General features: G+C 42.0%; 1 protein-coding gene across 1 annotated transcript in view; it reads right to left on the bottom strand.

Moving 5' to 3' along the window:
• Positions 1-650: 650 nt before the first annotated feature.
• Positions 651-21,830, bottom strand: part of LOC122744395 (sodium-dependent serotonin transporter-like) — a 40,094-nt gene continuing 18,914 nt past the window's right edge. The window contains 5 exon segments of the mRNA XM_043989872.1: positions 651-746; positions 11,392-11,531; positions 13,928-14,003; positions 14,006-14,191; positions 18,273-18,404. Of these exon segments, the coding sequence (XP_043845807.1) occupies positions 651-746; positions 11,392-11,531; positions 13,928-14,003; positions 14,006-14,191; positions 18,273-18,404 (630 nt within the window).

Here is a 21,830-nt window from a genome sequence, read left to right as displayed (position 1 = left end):
ATATGTACAATAACATTAAACATATTTCTGCATTAGTCATGTTAGAAGAATCAGAGCAAAAAGGAAAAACCTCAAAAACAAAAACAAAAACACAACACCAAAACCAAAAGAAATAGTATGGTTCAATCTGCATCCATATTCCACAGTTTTTTTTTTTCCTTCTGGATTTGGAGAGCATTTTCCATCATGAATCCTTTGGAACTATCTTTGACCATTGTATTGCTGAGAAGAATCAAGTATCACAGTTGATCAACACATAATGTTGATGATACTGTGTACAATGTTCTCCTGGTTCTGCTCATCTCATTAGTTCATGCAAGTCCTTCCAGGTTTCTCTGAAATCCACCTGCTCATAATTTCTTACAGCACAATAGAATTCCATTATATTAATATACCACAACTTAGGAGGCAGCTAGGTGGCAAAGTGGATAGAACACCAAAAACAAAAGAAATAGTATGGTTCAATCTGCATCCATATTCCACAGGGTTTTTTTTTCTGGATTTGGAGAGCATTTTCCATCATGAGTCCTTTGATCCTTATTTTAATGGAGTGCCCTCCATCCAAACTCAGAGTCCTGATACCCCTTTCCATTTGGTTCAGAAAGGTTCACATCTGACTTTCTTCACACCCTCTGGGCTTTCCTGTTCTCTCATTTACACTTCAGATAGTCAGCATTTCCCAGGCAAAGATGGTGCCTCTGCCAACTCAGGTCTTCACTTTCACCTTCGTTCTCCATCTCCATGAACTATATGGAAAACATAAGGAATCACCCAGAGGCTAAATTTCTGATGATGAGCCTCTGCCAACTTAACTTGGCTGATCTTCCATCGACCTCACAGTCCATGATCCGGCCCATCCTGATCTTCTTCGAACCCAGAATTATCATCCTAAGAGGATCATCATATTCATATTGCTGGATTTTCCTAAATGCTCTACCAAATATCTCTCTCAATTTCCATGAAAGACCAATATCCTCAGGGTATTTTAATATTTGCCACACTTACAGTGTGACCTTATTGCCCCTGGGGTTGTGACAAACAGTCCAGATAGAGGATTCCAATAATCTCAGCAATAAGTTGCTATGGAGATGTGGGAGCAGGAGCCCCAGCTGGGAGGGGATGAAGAAGAGATGAAATTAATAGGCAAAGAGGAGTTCTCACTGTAGTGACTAGACAGCTTCAGGATCCTGCTTGGAGTTATCCATGCCTGGTCTCCCTTCTTCTTGGAGAGGGAGAATTACCTACCCATGAGCTCCTGCTTTCCTGTCATTCACAAATATTGAATTGTAGATTGAAATCACAGCAAGTGAAAATTTCAGTGATATATTCCAACATATGGGGTGTCTGTATCTGATGCTTGTGGATTTTGACTAAAAGATAATGATTAGGGCCAACTAGGTGATGCAGTGGAGAAAGTACCAGCCCTGGATTCAGGAGGACCTGAGTTCAAATCTGACCTCAGACACTTGACACTTACTAGCTGTGTGACTTTGGGCAAATCACTTAACCCTCACTGTCTTGCCCCCCCCCCAAAGTATTATGGTTAGCAGACATAACAGTAAATAAACTGAACTTGTAGTCAGGGAGAGGTGGATTTCAGTCCTGCCTCAGATGCAAGTCATGTTACCTCTCTGGTGCTGTTTCCACATCTGTAAAATAAGTGGTTTGGACTTGATGACCTTTAGGTTCTTTTGTAGCTTGAGCTCTCTGATCCTATGAATCATACAAAAGAACAACACAATCTGTCAACTTACTATTCTGTATAATGTTGTTGTTGAGTTGTTTTAGTTGCATCTGACTCTCCATTTGGAGTTTCCAGCAAAGATACTGCAGTGGTGTTCCATTTCCTTCTCCAGGTAACTTGCCCATGGTCTCAACCTAGCTGCCCCATTCTGTGTTCCTTTAACAGTTCCATTTAATTATACACCATTCATCTATTAGCTCAAGCTTCTCCAGAAATTTTTTCAATTTTATATTTTCCTATTTGTCTTTCTATTAAATTTGTTAAATAATGAGAGGGAATTGAAGTCTTTCACTCTAATTTATTACTCCCATTTTATTCTGGTATTTTGGTTACTTTTTCATTTATGAATTTATTTGGATCTTTTACATTTAACATTGATGTTGGTTTCATCTTGGGTTTTTTAAGCATAATGTAATTTCCTTGTTTGTCTCTGTTGATGCTGCAATTTTTCATTTTTGCTTTGTTTGATAGCATAATTGCAACTCCTGCTTTTCTAGATTCACCTGAAGCAGAGGAAATATTTTTCTAGCCCCTTAGTTTTGTCCATGTATGTCTTTGTTTTTTTGGTATTTCTTTTATATTTCTTAGGTGTTTTCTTTTTCTTTTTTTTTGCAAGGCAGTCGGGGTTAAGTGACTTGCCCGGGGTCACACAGCTAGTAAGTGTCAAGTGTCTGAGGCCAAATTTGAACTCAGGTACTCCTGAATCCAAGGCCAGTGCTTTATCCACTGTGCCACCTAGCCACCCCCCTTAGCTGTTTTCTATAGACAGGAAGGTGGTTCAGTGAATAAAGTGACTGGGACTGCAGTCAGAAAAGTTCAAATCCTGCCTCAGACATTTCCTAGCTGTGTGATCCTGGGAAAGTCACTTAACCACTGCCTGCCTCAGTTTCCTCAAATGTAAAATGGGGAGAATAATAGCACCTACATCCCAAGATTGTTGTGAGGATTACATGAGTTAATATTTGTAAAACACTTAGAATATAGTACCTAACACATAACAGGTACTCAATAAATGCTTGTTTCTTTGAAAGCAAAAAACTGTGGAATTTTGATTTCTTATCTAATCTACTACTCTTTCATTATAGTAGATTATTTTAGTCCCTTTCCAGTTAAGATCATGAAAGCTTTATGTTCCCCTCAATTTGTTTCTCATATTGGGGTTTTTAATGAATTAGTATTTCACCCCTCTTCCTCTGTAAAGACAGTACAGTTATTTTTGATTAATCTACTTTAAGGCAAACCTATTCCCACAGAGTCTCTTCCCCTAATTCTCAAGCCCCTTCCTCTTATCTATTTATCTATCTTTATTTATTTGTCTATTCATTATTTATTTATCTATTTAATTGTTTATTTGTTTGTTTATTTATCTGCTTATTTATTAATTTATTTTAATTTTTATTCATTTATTTATTCATTCATTCATTTATCTATTTGTCTATTTATCTATCTATTGTGGGGCAATGAGGGTTAAGTGACTTGCTCAGGGTCACACTAATAAGTGTCAAGTGTCTCAGGTCGGACTTGAACTCAGGTCCTCCTGAATCCAGGACTGGTGCTTTATTCACAGCAGTGCCACCTAGCTGCCCTCCTTCCTCTTATTCTTTTATTCCTTTCCCAAGTTTTGCAGTTTGACTTAACTTATTGATTCCTTTTTATTTCTTTTATCTAGTTACCTAATTCTTCCTCTTTTCCCCCCTCTCTTAGTAACTAAATAAATTTCTCCTTCCTCTCCTCCACTTCCACTTCCTTTGTTTTTAGTTTTTAAAAAATTTCTGGACTTTGTTTTCTTTATGAATATCTTTCTGTCTATTCTAAATGTTTATTCTTTGAAATTCATGCTCCTTATTTCTTCTTTTTTCTCTGTTTCTCATTGATTTATTGCTTCTAAAATTCCTATTTTGAGTTCCCTCTTCTAAATAATTTCTATGTTAAGGCTTTGTAGATCTTTCTCTGTCTCTCTCTCTGTCTCTGTCTCTCTCTGTCTGTCTCTTTCTCTCTGTCTCTGTGTCTCTATGTCTTTGTCTCTGTCTCTCTCTGTTTCTCTCTGTCTCTCTGTTTCTGTCTCTTTGTCTCTGTCTCTCTGTCTGACTCTCTGTCTCTGTCTCTGTCTCTGAGAAGTATTCATTCTTGCAGGAAATAGAGGACAGAAGTAGTGCCCCATGATAGAAATTTTCTTATGTCCCTGATGGTAGGGTCCATTTCTGTCTCCTAAGCACACACCCCATGATCATTAACTTTCCTTTTTGTCATAAAATCTCCTCTCTACAGCCATGCCCTTCCATCCTTCTCGAGGCCAGTTGCCTTTTGGATTCATTCTTCTCCTTCTCCTCTGGTTGCTACCCACATGCTCTCTCTGAGGTACTGGTCTCCCTGAGCACCAAATGCCTGGAAATTATACTGATTTTACAACCCCCACATCTCATTACAGAATCTTTCCTAACATGGGACTGTCCATTCTGCCATTACATTGAGATTTCACCTTATTTTTCCTCAGTTTCAAACCTTTTTTGGTCACCTCAATCTTTCTCCATAAACCTTCTTCTTCCTAATAGACTATATGGTTTTTTCTTTAACTTTTTTTTTTAACATTGACATGATTAGAGTAAATCACATTCCATTCTATTTTCTTCCTTCCCCTACCCTTTTGTGTGTGCCCCGCCCTGCCCAATTCTGTAGTTTATTCCTTAAAAACATTGATTCACCTGGAGGTGGTTCATTATGAGGAGCTGGTTCAGACCTGATCCCCACCATCTTTTCATCTTCTACCTTCATTACTTCCTTATGTACTTGCAGAGAGAAATCTCTTAATGGTCCCTCTTTTGTTATTTTATTGTTTTGTTTTGTTTTGTTTTTTAGTGAGGCAATTGGGGTTAAGTGATTTGCCCGGGGTCACACAGCTAGTAAGTGTTAAGTGTCTGAGGCTAGATTTGAACTCAGTACTCCTGACTCCAGGGCCGGTACTCTATCCACTGCGCCACCTAGCCGCCCCTATTTTATTGTTTTTAACCTGATCTTTCTTATTCTAGTTTCTTTATTGCTTTTTTTCCTGGGGTAATTGATTTATTTACTTTGACTTTCATTCTTTGCTGTATCTATCTACCTTTCTTGTGTTTCTGCTTTTTGGGGTATTTGCAAAGCAAATAATCTGCTTACATCTGTTTTTATTCTTCAAATGCCTTTCTTTTATAGAATGTATGATTATGTGATTAGGGTCAGGTTTGCAGGGTATGTCACCTTATATTGCATTCATGTGGAAGGGGACACTTGGGCAGAGTCTGAAGGAAACAAGGGATCTGAAGAGGTAGGGGTGAAGAGTCAGCTCTCCTAATCCAGCTATTACAAATGTGTGGAGGCAGGAGATGGAGCTTTTTCATTATTTATTTATTTATTTATTTTTGAGATGGAGCTTTTGATGTTACTTTTGAGGAAGTGCAAGAAGACCAGTTTGACTGGGCCATAGAATTGGGAAAGGAGTGTTGTATATTATAAAGATGGATAGGTAAGTTGAGGCAAGGCTATGAAGGACTTTAAAAGCTAAACAAAGGACCTTACCATTGGTCTTAGAGGCAATAGGGACCATTGGAGTTTATTGAGCAAGGGGAGTGACCTACTAAGACTCAGACTTTTGGAAAATCATTTTGGCAGTTGTGCATATGATGGATTGGAGAAGGGATGGATTTGAGGCGAGGGGACCAATTAGCAGGATATTTCAATAGCACAGGGGAGAGAGAATGAGAGCTTGAACTAGGATGGTGGCTATGTGAATAGGGAAGGGGATGGAAGCAAAATATGTGAAGGTGAAAATGACCAGCTTTGGCTACTGATTGCCTCTATGGGGTGAGGGAAATAGTTAGATGACAAATCTGGGAACCTTGAAGAATGGGTAGTATCATCTACAGAAGTAGGAAAAACTCAGAATAGGGAAAGGGTTTGGCTTCAGATGTCTACAGGAGGCATCTTATTTGAAGTGTCCAATAACCATTGATAATGTGAGACTGAAGCTCAGGGGAGACTGGGAATGGTGATATCCATCTGAGAGTCATCAACATGGTGATAATAATGAAATGCATGGGATTTGACAAGTGGATCCTGTCCAATCCAATCAACATTCAGAGCAAACTATGTGGGAAAGCAAGGTGCTAGATGACGGGAGATAGACAAAACAAATAAAGTCATCCTTGCCCTCTTGAGCTTATAATTTATTGAGGAGACACAACGTATACATAGATAAATGTCTACCTAAATATGGAGGATTCAGAAGAGAGTGCTATGGAAGATGGGGAAGAGGCTGAGCCTTGAAGGAACACATATTTACATCTCGATGAAGAGAGATCAGCAAATGTGCTCCCACTTTTAGTATCACTTAATGATTGACAGCTAGACATTTTGTAACTACTCAGAAACAGCATCAAGTATCAGTATCAAGGTGTCTATGCATTTTGTCACCAGCCAAGTTTGTGTTTTACTTTCCTAGAAAAGAATAATGTCCCTGGAAAACATATTCATTTTGGGTTCAATGTACTTCAATTAATTTTTTTCTTTGAGATTAGGTTGACCTATCTCAACCAGGCTGGAAGTAGAACAGCTACTCATGGTCTTGATCCCAAAACTGATTGGCAGGAAAGTTTGACCCGCTCTATTTCTGTCCTGGGCTGGTTCACTCCTCCTTAGGTAGCTTGCTGGCCCTCTGTTCTCAGGGGATCACCATACTGGTGCTGAACATGGTGAAGATACCTGATCATCTTGGCTCATTGCAGCCTAGGACTCCCCAAGCTCAAACAATCTACCAACCTCAGCCTCCCAGCTGCGATTCCAGATGTGCACCACCTTGGACAACCATTTCCTTTAAAACACCACCACTACCACCTCCACCACTGAGATTCTGGAATTCTGGTGAGTTTTGTTTTGTTTGGTCCATACCTGTGATGTCATTCATGTAGGGAAAGCCTACCACAGAAGCTTCTAGAAATGTCAGTTGTCAGCTGGGGGGTGGCTTAGAGTCTTAGTGAGTTACTTGTGAGACTAAGGACTAGTGACTCACCTGAGGTCATACAGCCAATGTGGGCCAAATACAGGACTTGAACCCAGGTCTTCTCATGACATGGTGGGCCCCCTCTCCACTGTCCTTCACTGCCTCTCAAAATGTGTTTATCAATGTGTAATCAAACTGTGCAGATACACTTAATGTCATGTCTTCCTGAGGCATACTGTCAAAATCATAGCCTTGGGGGCAGCTAGGTGGCGCTGCAGTGGATAGAGCACCGGCCCTGGAGTCAGGAGGACCTGAGTTCAAATCCGGCCTCAGACACTTGACACTTACTAGCTGTGTGACCCTGGGCAAGTCACTTAACCCCAATTGCCTCACTAAAAAAAAAAAAAAAACAAAAAAAATCATAGCCTTGCTCCTACGAGTTGTATACTCATAGCCAGTGTGAGTTTTCTTTCATGGACATCATGGAGTAATAGAATGGGTGCTGAATTTGGAATCAAAAGTGGTGGTGGTTGTTCAGTCATTTTCAAATCATGTCTGACTCTTTGTGATCTCATCTCAGGTTTTCTTGGCAAAGATGCTGGAGTGGTTTGCCATTTCCTTCTCCAGGTCATTTTACAGATGAGAAAACTGAGGCAAATGGGGTTCAGTGACTTGCCATGGGTCACACAGCTAGTAAGCATCTGAGGCCAGATTTGAACTCAGGTCTCCTTGACTTCAAGAACTATGGTGCAACCTAGCTGCCTCTCTACTACTTACTACCAGTGTGACAGTGGAAAAGTCACTTTATTTCACTGAGCCTCCATTTCCTTACTTGTAAAATGATACATTTGAATCCGATGTCCTGTAGTCTCTTCTAACCTTGAGCCTATGATCCTAAGAAGTTCTGGAAAGAATGTTGGATTTGTATTTCAAGGATCTGGGTTCAAATCCTGGCTCTGCTACATGTGTGACCTTAGGCAATTCATTCAACCTCTCCATGCCTCAGTTTCCTCTTCTGTAAAACAAAAGGGCTAAACTAGATGACCTCTGAGTTTCCTTCTAGCTCTAAATCTATAGTTCTATGGTTTCTCTTAAACACAGTTAGAAGAGACCTACAGCCTCAGTTTTGGTGACCTCTCTGTAAGACTGATGTCGGAGAAGTGTTGCATATTCACAACCTCAATAATCACAGAGGTTGGGACTTCTGCATTAAATTAATCAGGCAGAAGTGTGAAGTGGGTGTGAACTGCACAGCTCTCAGAGTCTCCATTGAATCAACCAATCAAAAGCATCAGAGACGGGGGAACAACCTAGCTAATCAAATTTGGAAGGAGGTGATACTACAGAGGAAATGCATTGGGATTAGCTGAGGAAACTCAGTTATGGTCTTTATGTAAAATAGCAACGGGCCACTAGGTGGCGCCACAGTGCATAGAGCAACAGGCCTGGAGTCAGGAAGATTCACCTGCCTAGTTCAAATCTGGCCAGAGACACTAGCTGTGTGACTCTGGGCAAGTCACTTAACCTTGCTTGCCTCAGTTTCCTCATCTGTAAAATGAGCTGCAGAAGGAAATGGCAAACCACTGCAGTATATCCTGCCAAGAAAACCCCAAATGGGGTCATGAAGAGTTGGATAAAACTGAAACAATTAAATGATTAAAATAGCAAGTTTTGGAATTGGACATTTGAGCGTCTGGCAGCCCAGAGGAGAGAATCATTTCTAGGCTCATCTGTGGAGGAGGGTAGGGAGAAAAGCCTCTGTCTCCTCTCTTTCGGATCCCCACAGGAGGCAGATCTCTCTCTCTCTGCTCTAATTATGAGGTGCTTTGCAAGCCTTAGGCACCTGTCAGCTATCTTTATTATAAGTAAATACAGTTGTTAGAGCACCCCACAAAACTCACGTTGTGTTCATTCCGTACACGCTTTCTATTTACTTATCCATGTACATGTCGAATCTCTCCCGTAAAAAGAGAGGGACCTGGAGCTGAGAGATGTTGGCCGCTTTTTTCTTTGGTTCCCCAGTGTCTGGGACATTGTCAGGGCTTAAGAAATACTAGTTGAGTTCAGTGAAAGATACTTAGAGTAGGGAGAGAGACGAGGCTTCCAATAGAAGTATGCAGGGTGTCTCTAAGTTCTTAGAAACACTTTAAGCTTCAACTATTTAAAAATGTTCGACATTTTAAAATAAGTTATACACGAGTAGTCATGGAAAACATTCTCACATTAGCTAGGTTGTGAGAGAAAACAGTCAAAATAGTAGTTTAAAAGAGCACTAAGGGGCAGCTAGGTGGCGCAGTGGATAAATCACTGGCTCTGAATTCAGGAGGACCTGAGTTCAAGTCCAACCTGAAACACTTGACACTTACTAGCTGTGTGACCTTGGGCAAGTCACTTAACCCTCATTGCCCTGCAAAAAAGTTAAAATTAAAATAAAATTAAAATAAACTCCAGCACTAAGACTTTTGGGACACTCTGTATATTGCCTGAGAACATGAACAGAAATGGGAAGGATTGATACTAAATTTTTTTTCACTTGGTGAGGCAATTGGGGTTAAATGACTTGCCCAGGGTCACACAGCTAGTAAGTGTCAAGTGTCTGAGCCTGGATTTGAACTCAGGTTCTCCTGAATTCAGGGCCTGTGCTTTATCTACCTAGCTGCCCTGATACTAATTTCTTTTAAGAATATTTAAAGATAAATGTAGAAAACAGTCTTAACACTGTTTAAGGAAACAATTGCTTCTAGAAAGGTTTGGAAAATGTTTTCCTTACCACAACCCTAGGAGGGAGGGAGTAAGTACCAAGGTTGCCATCCACTTTCTACAATAATGGAAACTGAGGCAGAGGTGATTTGTCCAGTTATACCCTAGTCAGTATCAGAACCAGGACTCAAAGGGAAGTCTCCTGATTCGATGTCTAGCTCTCTATCCCCTCTGCCACCTTGTCCTGAGAGGCAAGGAGCAACCTAGGCCAGGGAGTCTGCTGTAGTCATCACAAGTACTGACTGTGGGTATGAAAGACGAGTGACCTGCTGCTGTGCCCTGACTGCCGAGTGATGGGCATCAATCAGACCCAGGTTAACTTTACCCTCTGACCTTCATAGAAGGAAAATGGCCCTCTCTTTATTTCTGATCATGGAGGTACCAGGATTCTCATAAAAATGTGATATCTGGAGTCTGCTAGTCTGCCTAAAAGATATGGTGCAGAAATAGACTCCCATGACCTTCTCAGGGCGTCTGTGAGATCTGAGTAAGCCTATGAAGGGATACGGAGAAAACAGCATCACCTTTGGAGTCACAGGACCTAGGTTCAAATCCTACCTCCAACACTTATTTGCTGTGTGATCTTGGGCAAGTCATTCTCTGGGCCTGGTTTCTTTATCTCTAAACTGACATCATTGGACTATGTGAAGTCCTTTGCAATTCTGGATCTGTCATCTGCAAGCAAGTGGCATAAAGTACTAGACCTAGGGTTAGGAAGATCCAAGTTCAAATCTCAACTCAGATATTTACTAGTGGTATGACCTCATCTTTCTTAAATTCTTCATCTGTAAAATGGACACACTAATGGTTACAAGGCTCAGATGAGATCATGTATGTACAGTACTTTGGGAACCTTCAGGCACAGTGTGAAGGTGAGCGATTATTGTTATTCTAAGAACCTTCTGTGCCCATCTCCTTAATGCTACCTGCCTCACATCAAGATTCTTTCCATAGCCTAAGGTGGCAGAAGCTCATGTGGGGCAAGAGCACGAATGCTGAATTTAGAGCCCAAGGGCCTGGGTTCAAGTCTCCTACTCTGTCACTCACTGCTGGTGTGAAACCTTGGGCATGTCACTTCTCTCTAGGCATCTGTAAAATGAAAGGAATTACCCTCTCCACCTCTAGATTTAGGATCCTTGATTCAGAATCTGACTCTGGTCCATACAGGGGCTTACTTTAAAAGGCTTTGTCAGGCAGCTAGGTGGCGCAGTGGATAGAGCACCAGCCCTGAAGTCAGGAGGACCTGAGTTCAAATCTGGCCTCAGACACATGACACTTACTAGCTGTGTGACCCTGGGCAAGTCACTTAAACCCAATTGCCTCACAAAAAAGGCTTTGTCACATAGAAGCAAGGTTGAGCAGGGCTGCTGCATGAATTCAAACATTGGTTCCCATCCATGTGTTTATATGCTATTACATAGCACCTAGAAATGATGTGTTTGATAAATATTTGTTGACTGACACAGCGTCATCATACCAACAGTAGCCTGCCAGCAAACCTAGGTTGGACACTAACTCCAGAGATTTACTGGGTTGGTATATCCAACTTGGAGCAGCTAGGTGGTGTAGTAGTTATAGCACCAGGCTTGGAGTCAGGGAGATCTGAGTTCAAATCTGGCCTCAAACACTTACTTGCTGCGTGACCTTAGGCAAGTCGCTTAACCCCTATTTGCCACAGTTCCTCATATGTAAAGTGGAGACACGCTGGAGAAGGAAATGGCAAACCACTCCAGTATCTTTACCAAGAAGACCCAATGAAAAAAAAAAAAGAAGACCCAATGGACAAAATTCATGGCGCCATAATAAAAATTATTTGTGGTAAAGATATATATCAGAAGTTTTAGCTGAATCATTTGAGAGATTGCGCATGCTACTGAAGCGGCTTTTGAAGGACCTCCTTTTTGGGGGAGGAGACCGTGAGGAACTTCCGGTCCGTGGACTTAAAAGTGAGGGCAGGAACGGAAGTTCTGGCTCTCTGGCTGCTAAACTTAGCCGGGTGAGAGGAGTTGAGAAACATGTGGTTGGTGTTCGGCTTTGGGAGTGCTGGTTCTAGGCCTGGCGGGCAGTTTGGGATTCGGTGAGTTTTATAAAGGAATAGACTAAGCTTAGATCTAAGATTATTCATTTTTATTTCTCCTTCCTTATTTCCCTAATTGGTTTCAACTCTTGTTGTCTAATTAATTCCCAAGCAATAATTTAAAAAAAACTGATCCATCTTAGATTAAAGCTCAGTAGCTCCTTTTTCTTAAGGAAAGTTAAAGGGGGAGATTAATTCTCAGTATATTCAATTTTGAATTTCACAGCACCATGTAGAGTTGGACACAACTGAACAACACATCTAACTCTGAGGCAGAGAAGGAGTATGCTTGCTCTGAGATGGGCAGAGGGCATGATGGGAGTTGAGGGGGATGAGTAGGGACAAGAGGTGTGTCCATGTGTGTCAAAAGAATCTAGGGAGAGCTTGACTTTTCTTCATGTCATTCCTTAAGGTGGGTGTCCTGATCCAAGAAAGCTAGCAGGTCCCTGGGTAGATCTGAGGGAACTAAGGGACAGGACCCAGGCAGATGGAATCAGGTGGCTGGTTTTGACTCAGCTTCTTCTCTGGTCTCAGACAAACCTCCAGGCGCTGGGAGAAAAGACAAGGATGGAAAGGAGACATCGTTAAGAAAGGCAAATGATTGCTCACTTAGGACCTTGTCATAGTTTAGTTCCGTAAGAAATTGGCATCTGGCCAAATTCTCTACCCTTTTCCCTAGTCTAGTATTATTATAATTCCCGAATCTCATCACAAGTCCTTTTTACAATAGCCTTGCAAATAATGGTACAAAACAAAGCTCTTTACATACAAGTCTCTCAGTGGAGACTTGAGACAGTGCTGTGGCATGGCCCAATAGACAGAGAGTCGGTATGGGAGTCAGAATGATCTGAGTTGGTGACCTGCCTCAGATACTTACTAGCTGTGTGACCTTGGGCAAGTCACCGAACCTTTCTGAGCCTCAATTTCTTCATTTTAAAAATGGGAATAATAATAACTCCTACCTCACAGGGTTGTTGTGAAGATCAAATGAGATGATTTTATAAAGTGCTTTTTAAACCTTAAAATGCTATTGAAATGTTAACTATTGCTATTGTTATCCCCATTTAAAGATGAGGAAACGGAGGCTCTGAGTTAAGTGACTTGACAAAGGTCATACAACTTGGAAGTATCAGAGGCAGGCTTCTAACCCAGGTCTACTCAAAATCTGAAACTTCCCAGTAATAGTAATGGCAGCAACAAGAGCAGTGAAATCCAGAAAAATACACAGAAGAAAGTGTGAGTGAGGGAAAGAGTTCTGCCTCTGGAGTCAGAGGATGTGGGTTCAAATTCTGACTCCTCTTCCACTTAACACATTAAGAGACTAATTTTCCCTCTCTGGGTCTCAGTTTCCTCTTCTGTACAGTGAACAGGGTTAGACTAGATGGCTTCCAGGGTCCTCCCAGCCCTAAATTGATGAGCTTGCTTTCCAACAAACCCACGATGTTTCTGTTATATTTGTTTATTTTGGGCTCAGACCTGTGATTTTGTTATGTCATTATCTTGTGAAAGTGAATGTACACATTTTTAAAAAGCAACTGTAAATATTAGGAATTCATGGGTTTGTGTACATCGTATAAACATTCTTGTTTGTGTGTTGGAGTATTTGTTTTTCTTGACGGTTACTAAGTTTAGAGTAAAATTATGAACCCATTTTTTAAAAATCAACTCACCCTCCCTCCACAGGCACCATTGTAAACATGGAAAGGATGTTGAATTTGGAGACAGCAGGCACCTGGGTTCCAATTCTGCCTCTAATACTCATTAGCAAGAATAAAACCAGTGGAATTACCAACTCTTAGACTTAGAAGGGATTTCACAATCAGAAAAGGGGTCTCCTCTACTGCTTTCTGGAAGAGTGATCACCCTTTGTTCACTCGATCATATGCATTGAAGGGGAATCCACTCTCTGCCACGGTGGCACATTGGACTTTGGGATAGCTCTCATTGTTAGGGAATTTGTCCTTATGTGCTGTCTAAATCTGCTTCCCCACCAGTTCTTCCTGGTCTTGCATTTTGGGGCCAAGCAGACTTAGCCTAATCCCACTTCCCCAAGATAAGCCTTCCTGTACCTGAAGATAGTTCTCATTTCCTACTCTCTGCCTCCCAAAGTCTTCTCTTCTCCAGACTGGACATACATCAGCTTATCATTGACCTTCCTGGATTGTGGTGCCCTGAATCAAACACAACCTTCCAGATGAGAACTGAGCCAGGTCCTGGACACTAGGGGTAACTCAACTAAACTCCACAGCAAACTCATAGCATTTATTCTGGCTCTATCTTTGAGTGACCTGTTAAGATAAGTGAATCTTGATGAGTGACTGAACACCTTGAACTCATCATCTGTTGTTTTTACTTTCCTCCTAATGTACTTTACCACCTTTGGTGGTACCTGGAGGACCAAAGGTGTGGAAACAACCCTTAGTTTTTCCCATGCCAGGAAAGGAAATGGGGCATGTCCAGCCTCCCTGACCTGCTTGAGAGACCCAGGTGTCCAAATGAGTTTGTAGACCATGTAGATGGGTATACAGATAAATGATGAAGTGCCAATCAGATGTCCAATGGAGATGCTCCAGTCTGGATAGCGATAGTCAAACAGCACAAGAGGAGACTGGTCCAGGAGGGAGCTGATGATTATAAACTAGTGGCAGGGGGGTGGAGGAAGAGAGAAAAGGAAGTCAGAACCATCCATTCATTTTTTTCATTTGACAAACATATATTGTGACTGCTGTGTGAAGAGTACTGTATGAGAGGGTGGTGAGTGGGGAGAAACAAAGATAAATAAACCCTCTACAATCTGGATCCTACCTCCTTCTTCAGGATTATTTCATGTTATTATACATGCATTCTCCATTCCAACCAACTCACTCTTTCCTTTATGTAATATCTTATCTCCCACCTCCATGCTTTTGCATAGGTTGTCTCCCATGTCTGGAATAATGATAATAATTTATAACACACCTTAAGGTTTGCAAAGTGCTTTAGAAATATCTGATTTTATTCTTACTCTGGGAGGTAGGTACTACTATGATACCCTTTCTGAAGTCACACTGGCTCTTCGGTAGATGACCATTTTCCAGGTGGAGGATCAGCCTATTAAGGAGGACTCTGGCAAGAATCTTGCTGGCAATGACTAAGAGAGAGAACCCCCTGTGATTAACATAGGGCAGCCTGGTTCCTTTTCCTTTATGGAAATGGACAGTGTAGGCATCTTTGATTTCCTGGGGATGACCTCCTCTTGTTTTTTAGAATTATTATTTTGTTATTTCATTGTATTATTTTAGGTTTTTGGTTTTTTTTTTTGGTGGGGGCAATGAGGGTTAAGTGACTTGCCCAGGGTCACACAGCCAGTAAGTGTCAAGTATCTGAGGCCGGATTTGAACTCAGGTACTCCTGAATCCAGGGCCGGTGCTTTATCCACTGCGCCACCTAGCTGCCCCGCCTCCTCTTGTTTTTTAACCTTCAGTCAGCTTCTGTATGAGCAGTGGACCCCATGCTTTGTAGATCTCTGCTGGAATAGAATCAGCAACAGACACTTTGTCACATGAGAGGACTCTAATGGAATTTAATACCTCTTCTTCAGTTGGAAGTTTGGCTAGAGAAGAATTGACTTCAACCAGGGGTAAATGATCAATGGCTTCAGCATTAGTTGATGATGGTCTGTTGAGAACACTATGGAAGTGTTCAGCCCATCTCTCCAGGATCATGTCCTTGTAACTGATCAGTGTGGTTCCATAATCACTGAATAGTTGAGATGCTCCAGAGGTCTTTGGCCCATAAATAGTCTTCAGGGCATTGTAAAAGCACTTTGGATTGTTGATGTTGGTTTAAAATTGAGTCATGTCTGTCTTTTTACTGAGCCAGGAACACTGTATCTCTCTAAGCATTGCTCGCACTTCATTTTTTTTTTTTTTTAGTGAGGCAATTGGGGTTAAGTGACTTGCCCAGGGTCACACAGCTAGTAAGTGTTAAGTGTCTGAGGCTGGATTTGAACTCAGGTCCTCCTGCCTCCAGGGCCAGTGCTCCATCCACTGCGCCACCTAGCTGCCCCACTCTCACTTTAACTTTGATGTAAATGGACAAGCTGGCCCACTGGTAAACGCTGTGGAATCCTCATTTCTCATTTAACGTCTTGCGAATTTTCCCATCAGTTCTGTCGAACCAGTCTTGGTGTTTGTGAGTGTTCTGGCCCAGATGAGCACATGCAATGCAGTACACCACTCCTTTTCTGCTCTACTGTTGCAAATGATGTACTGATTCAGTTTTCCTTCCAGGCCAAGAACAAACTGTTTATGCATGGAGAAAGGTGTGATGCTTACTGCCCAACAACCCCGGGAGAAGTGTCAAGAGCAGAAGAGAGGTTTGTCCACAATGTCTGTCAATCTGACCAAGGCCTTTGATGCTGTTATTCATGAGGGCTTGTAGAAGATCACCACAAAATTTGGTTGTCCAGAGAAGTTCATCAGTATTGTCCATCAGTTCCATGATGGCATGCTTGCACAGATTCTGGATAAAGGCCAATCTTCTGTTTTCCTGGTCACCAATGAAGTGAAGCAGGGATGTGTGTTTGCTTCCATGCTTTTTTAGCATAATGTTTTCAGTGATGTTGTGGGACGCCTTTAATAAGGATGAACATAGCGTCAAGGTCAGCTACAGCACTGATGGTAAATTGTTTATCTTGAAAGGGCTACAAGCCAAGACCAAAGTGGAGAGAGAGTTGGTGCTTGACTTTTTGTTTGCATATGACTGTGCACTCAATGAAGTCTCTGAGGCTGAGATGCCACAAAGTATAGATTAATTCTTTGCCACTTGTGCTAATTTTGGCCTGATAGGCAACATCAAGAAAACAGGTCTTTCACTAGCTAGCACCAGACCTTCCATACATGGAACCATCAGTTATAGCAAATGGAGAAATTTTGAATGCTGTGGATAAGTTCACTTACCTCAGCAGTATACTTTTTAGGAATGTAGCATAAATAATGAAGTGGATGCATGCACTGCTAGAGCTAGCTCAGTGTTTGGGACACTCCAAAGGAAAGTGGGGGAGACAAGAGGTATTAGGCTGTCTACCACACTGAAGGTCTACAGCGGGGCTTCTTAAATTTTTTCCATTCACAACCCCTTTTTACCCAAGAAATGTTTACACAATCTCGGGCATATAGATATATAAAATAGGTATACATATTCTTTTACTGTTGCCAAATATTTTGCAACCCCCACATTCAATTACTCAACCCCATATGAGATATGGACCCACAGTTAAGAAGCTTTGGTCTACAGAGCCACTGGCTGACCTCATTGTTCTGAAACCTGTACACTATACCAGTGCCATGCCAGGAAATCGAATTGCTTCCATATGAATTGTCTTAGGAAGATTTTGAAGATCCCCTGGCAAGGTAAGGTACTGGACACTGAAGTCTTTTCTTGAGCTGAACTGCCAAGCATTCAAACTCTATTGTAGAGAGCATAACTTTGATAGGCTGGCTGTGTTGTTTGAATCCTAAATGTACGTTTACCTAAAAGACCATTTTATGGAGAATTCGCACAAGACAAGAGCTCACAAAGAGATCAGAGGAAGTGATACAAGGACACTCTCAAGGTCTCTCTGAAACCAATTGTGAGACATGGGAGATACGGGCATAATCATCTCTTCTTCCTCTTCTTCTTTCTTTCTTCTTCCTCTTCCTTTTCTTCCTCTTTTTCTTGTTCCTCTTCCTCTTCCTGTTCTTGTTCTTGTTCTTCTCTCCCTTTTTGTCATCATCATCATGTTCAGAGGTAACTGACATCTACTTATCCTAGATTTATGTATTTGTAAAAACAACGTTTTGAATCCATTTTTCAACCTAAATATAAAAACACTCAATCCCTAGCTGCCTCAAGCCACAGGATTAACCTGCAAACTTTAGGGTAGGGTTTGTTGCCTAGGTCAGTTGTACGTTTTGCTTAACTTTTTGAAATCAGAAGTCAAGGGGGGTCGAGACACATGTCTCCCCAATTTCCTTTGCCCACTAGATGGGTTCATATGCTATGTATAAATCCTAGTTAGATCAGTTGCATGTGAGTTTCTGTCTCTGTGCCTTGAAGCCGCAGACTATACAAGGAGTGTAAAAAAGGAGACCATCCCATTTAAATGAGATGACATTGAAGTGTGGCATTTCTCATAGCTCACATTTCACTGTTGTTAGTTAATAGTTGGCATTTAGGTGGCGCAGTGGTTAAAGCTCCGGCCCTGGATTCAGGAGGACCTGAGTTCAAATCCAGTCTCAGACACTTGACACTTACTAGCTGTGTGACCCTGGGCAAGTCACTTAACCCCCATTGCTCTCCAAAAGAATATTTAAAAAATAGTTGTCATTTATAGAATGCTTCAATGTTTGTAAAACATCTTGTCCATTATCTTATTTGGGCTTCAAAAAAGCTCTCAATATTAACCACATAGTACAGATAGAGAAACTGAGGTCCAGACAGATTAAATGAGCCATCCAGCTCATAAGTGTGAGAGGCAGGATTTGAAGCCAGTTCTTACTTATTCCAAGTCCAGCACTCAGCACTCTATCCATTAGACTACCCAGCCTCTCCATAGGGACATGGGGCTCATCCTACACTAAGGGGAGAAACAGAAGCCCTGGTGTAGCCCAAGCATGCTCAAGTTTGTGTGAAGCCTGCTTTTTCCTTGCCACAGTGCCCAGGTACATTGCTCACCCAACTCCTGCCATACTCACTTGGGTCAGCATGGCAAGTGAGCCCAGGAAGCAGACAGCAACGAGACCCAGGACCAAGAACTCCCTCCTTTTGGCCAGAGTCTGTGGATATTCATCCATCACAGCTGTGATGATGGCCTCCAGGCCCCCAAACTGCAGAGAGAGCCACAGCAGAGCAAATTGATATGGGACCAAATATCAACTGAAGCTTGACTTCCCACCCTCCCTGTGCCCAGTGTGATTCTTCTGTCCCTTTCCAGAGGGGCAATTCTAGATGTCCTCATTTGTCCCTTTCCTTTCCCCCCAAGAGATAAAAAATAACACTGGTGAAAGTCTAGCACTTAACATTTAAAATGCTTAAAGATGAAAGTTATTATCATGTTTCCATCTTGGTTTGTCCAGCCGCACCCCAGGACACACATTTCAGCCCAGAGCAGAATACCAAAAGAAATAGTTTTAAAGGGCAGTGCACATGGAAGTGGCTATATGGTCAGAGGGTGAGGGTTCAAGTCTCACTTTTGCTACTTGTTGACTGTGTTGGGTAGCCTTGGGCAAGATTCCTTCTCTTCTTTGGGACTCCCTTTCCCCTATGTAAAATGAGGGAATTGGACTATTGGGCTTCTGAGATCTCTTCCAGCTTTAGACCTATACACAACCGCAATCATTAAAATGATTATACTGGTGGATGTGAGAGTTGGCAGGATATGATGGAGAGTTGAGTGGATCATTGAGAAGAGGATCAAGTCCAGCCTTTGACAGGCACAGGATGTGTTTCCCTGGACAACTTCACTTCTCTGGGCCTCAAGGGATTGACTTGATGACTTCTTTTTGTTTTTTTTTGGTGAGGCAATTGGGGTTAAGTGACTTGCCCAGGGTCACACAGCTAGTAAGTGTTGTGTCTGAGGCCGGATTTGAACTCAGGTCCTCCTGACTCCAGGGCCAGTGCTCTATCCACTGTGTCACCTAGCTGCCCCGACTTGATGACTTCTAAAGTCTCTCCCGGCCCTAAATCTATGAGCCTATGCTTACTAGGAAATTTGCACCTTCACTGGTCTGAAAACTATAGCTTAGATTCCCAAGCAAAATTTCTCAGGAAAGGATCCTTTACCTTGTGCCCACATACCCTGCAATGTCAATATATATGATTGTGGAGGCAGTGCATGGTAGGAGATAGACCTTGGGGTCCAGAAAATCTAGGCTCAAGTTCAGGTTGGCTGTGTGACCCTGGGCAAGTCACTTTACTTCCTCAGCACTCTTGGCAAGTCTCTACAAGTGAGATGAGTACTCTACAAGGCAGGTCCTTTAGAATTGTAAGCTTCTTGAGGTCAGGGGCTTCATCATTTATGTCTTTGTATTCCCCGTACTGAGAATAGTGCCAGCCCATCCCAGCCTTCCTTGTTGTTCCTCACACAAGATGTTCTATCTCCCAACTCTGGGCACTGTCTGTCCCCCACACCTGAAATACTACCCCTTTTTCTTTCTGCCCCCTGGTTTCCCTGGCTTCCTCCAAGTCCCAGCTAAAACCTCATATTCTACAAGAAACCTTTTCTGATGCCCTTTAAGGCTAGTCCTTCCCTTTGTTAATGACTTCCAGTTGACCCTTACTGTTATGGGTTGGGACATATCAAGGAATTTGGGACTATTCAAGTTTAAACTGCCAGCTAAACTGGCATGGGTCGGGGGTGCCTCTCCTTGAGAAGCTAAGCTATCAGGATGGACACACCAAAGCTTTTCCCACCCCAAAGGGAACTTTCCATTGTCAGGTGGTGATCACCCCATCTAAGGTCTATAAAAGCTTTTGCTGGGGGAAGCTAGGGCACAGTGGATAAAGCACCTGCCCTGGATTCCAGAGGATCTGGTTTCAAATCTGGACTCAGGCATTCGACACTTACTGGTTGTATGACCCTGGGCAAGTCACTTAACCCTTGTTGCCCCACAAAAAAACAAACAAACAAAAACCCAATAAAAGCTTTTGACTTTCTTCTGTTTGAGGAGAAATGTGTTTCAGAGAATCGTCTTTAAACCATTTTCTCCCCTCGAGAGTCCCTCTCTCCCTTGGCTCTTTTAGCACCTAAATAAAATATTATTTTATGCTAATTGGATTTGTGTGCTAGACGGTATAATTCTTGTTTTTTGTTTTTTTGGGGTTTTGGCCAGACAATGGGGGTTAAGTGACTTGCCCAGGGTTACACAGCTAGTAAGTGTCAAGTGTCTGAGGCCAGATTTGAACTCAGGTCCTCCTGAATCCAGGGCCGGTGCTTTATCCACTACACTACCTATGCCCCCCTCTTAGGTATTCCTTTTTAAAGAATTACACCCTTGGAGGCAACTAGGTGGTACAGTGGATAAAACACTGGCCCTGGAATCAGGAGGACCTGAGTTCAAATCTGGCCTCAGACACTTGACACTTAACTAGCTGTGTGACCCTGGGCAAGTCTCTTAACCCTCATTGCCCTGAAGGAAAAAAAAAAAAGGAATACCTAAGGACCCTCCTCAACACCAATTTCCCCCATGACACTTACTATCTACATTTACTAGATTAACTATTTATAGATTGTTTGTACATGACTGCTTGCATGTTATCTCCCCCATTAGACTGTGAGTTCCATGGGGGCAGGGGCTGTCTTTTACTTTTCTTTGTATGCCCAGCACTTAACACAGTGCCTGGTATATAGTTAGTGCTTAATAAATGCTTATTGCCTTCATTTTAGATGCTTGTTTTTTCACAAGCTACTGATTCGCGTCAGTGGAAGTAGTTTCCACACCAAGAGTTTCATATACCTCAGGGAAATGACACAAGGACTCCCCTAAATGAGAAAAGGCCACTCCTCTGACTGATTCAATTCTGGCTCCATATCTCCTGGCACCACATAAGTATTTAATGTTCCACAAACAAATGGGTTTCTATCAAGTGCATATTTACACTTAGAAGATTCAATTAAGTAGGTAATGTGTGTGTTGTTTTCCCTTCATTCTCAAAGAGGAGAAAAGGACCATGACAATGGGGTGATGTCATGACTTACCCGGAATTGGATTTAAGGGAGGCAGCGATGTGCAAAGTCACCAGCCTCACCCTCTCCTTCAGAGCCATCTGGGTCCTGTGGCAAGATATATCTCAGGACGATGGGAGAGGGTCCTGGATGTTTAAGGCAACTGGGATTAAGTGACTTGCCTAAGATCACACAGCTAGTAAGTGTCCGAGGTGATATTTGAACCCATGTCTTCCTGCCTCTAGGGCCAGTATGCCACCTAGCTGCACAATGTGTATATATATATATATATATATATATATATATATATATATGTGTGTGTGTGTGTGTCTACATAGATATTGTACATATACATGAGAGAGACAGAGAGACACACAGAGAGATAGAGACAGAAAGAGACCTGGTGTCCCAAAGGGTCTTCTGTCATATGGAGGGAGTGAATAGGACTAATGCCAATGATGACTCATATATACAAGATGTGACTTAAACTCTATCATCCAGAAATTATGATCAGGAAATGGTCAGTTATGTGGGGGAAAGCAAAAGATGATAGAGGGGCAGCACAAGGGCTCAACTAGAACCCACAATA

Source organism: Dromiciops gliroides, chromosome 1 (assembly GCF_019393635.1).
Source record: "Dromiciops gliroides isolate mDroGli1 chromosome 1, mDroGli1.pri, whole genome shotgun sequence".
Classification (NCBI taxonomy): domain Eukaryota; kingdom Metazoa; phylum Chordata; class Mammalia; order Microbiotheria; family Microbiotheriidae; genus Dromiciops; species Dromiciops gliroides.
Note: the sequence above shows the minus strand (reverse complement) of the source record. Positions and strands in the feature narration are given on the sequence as shown.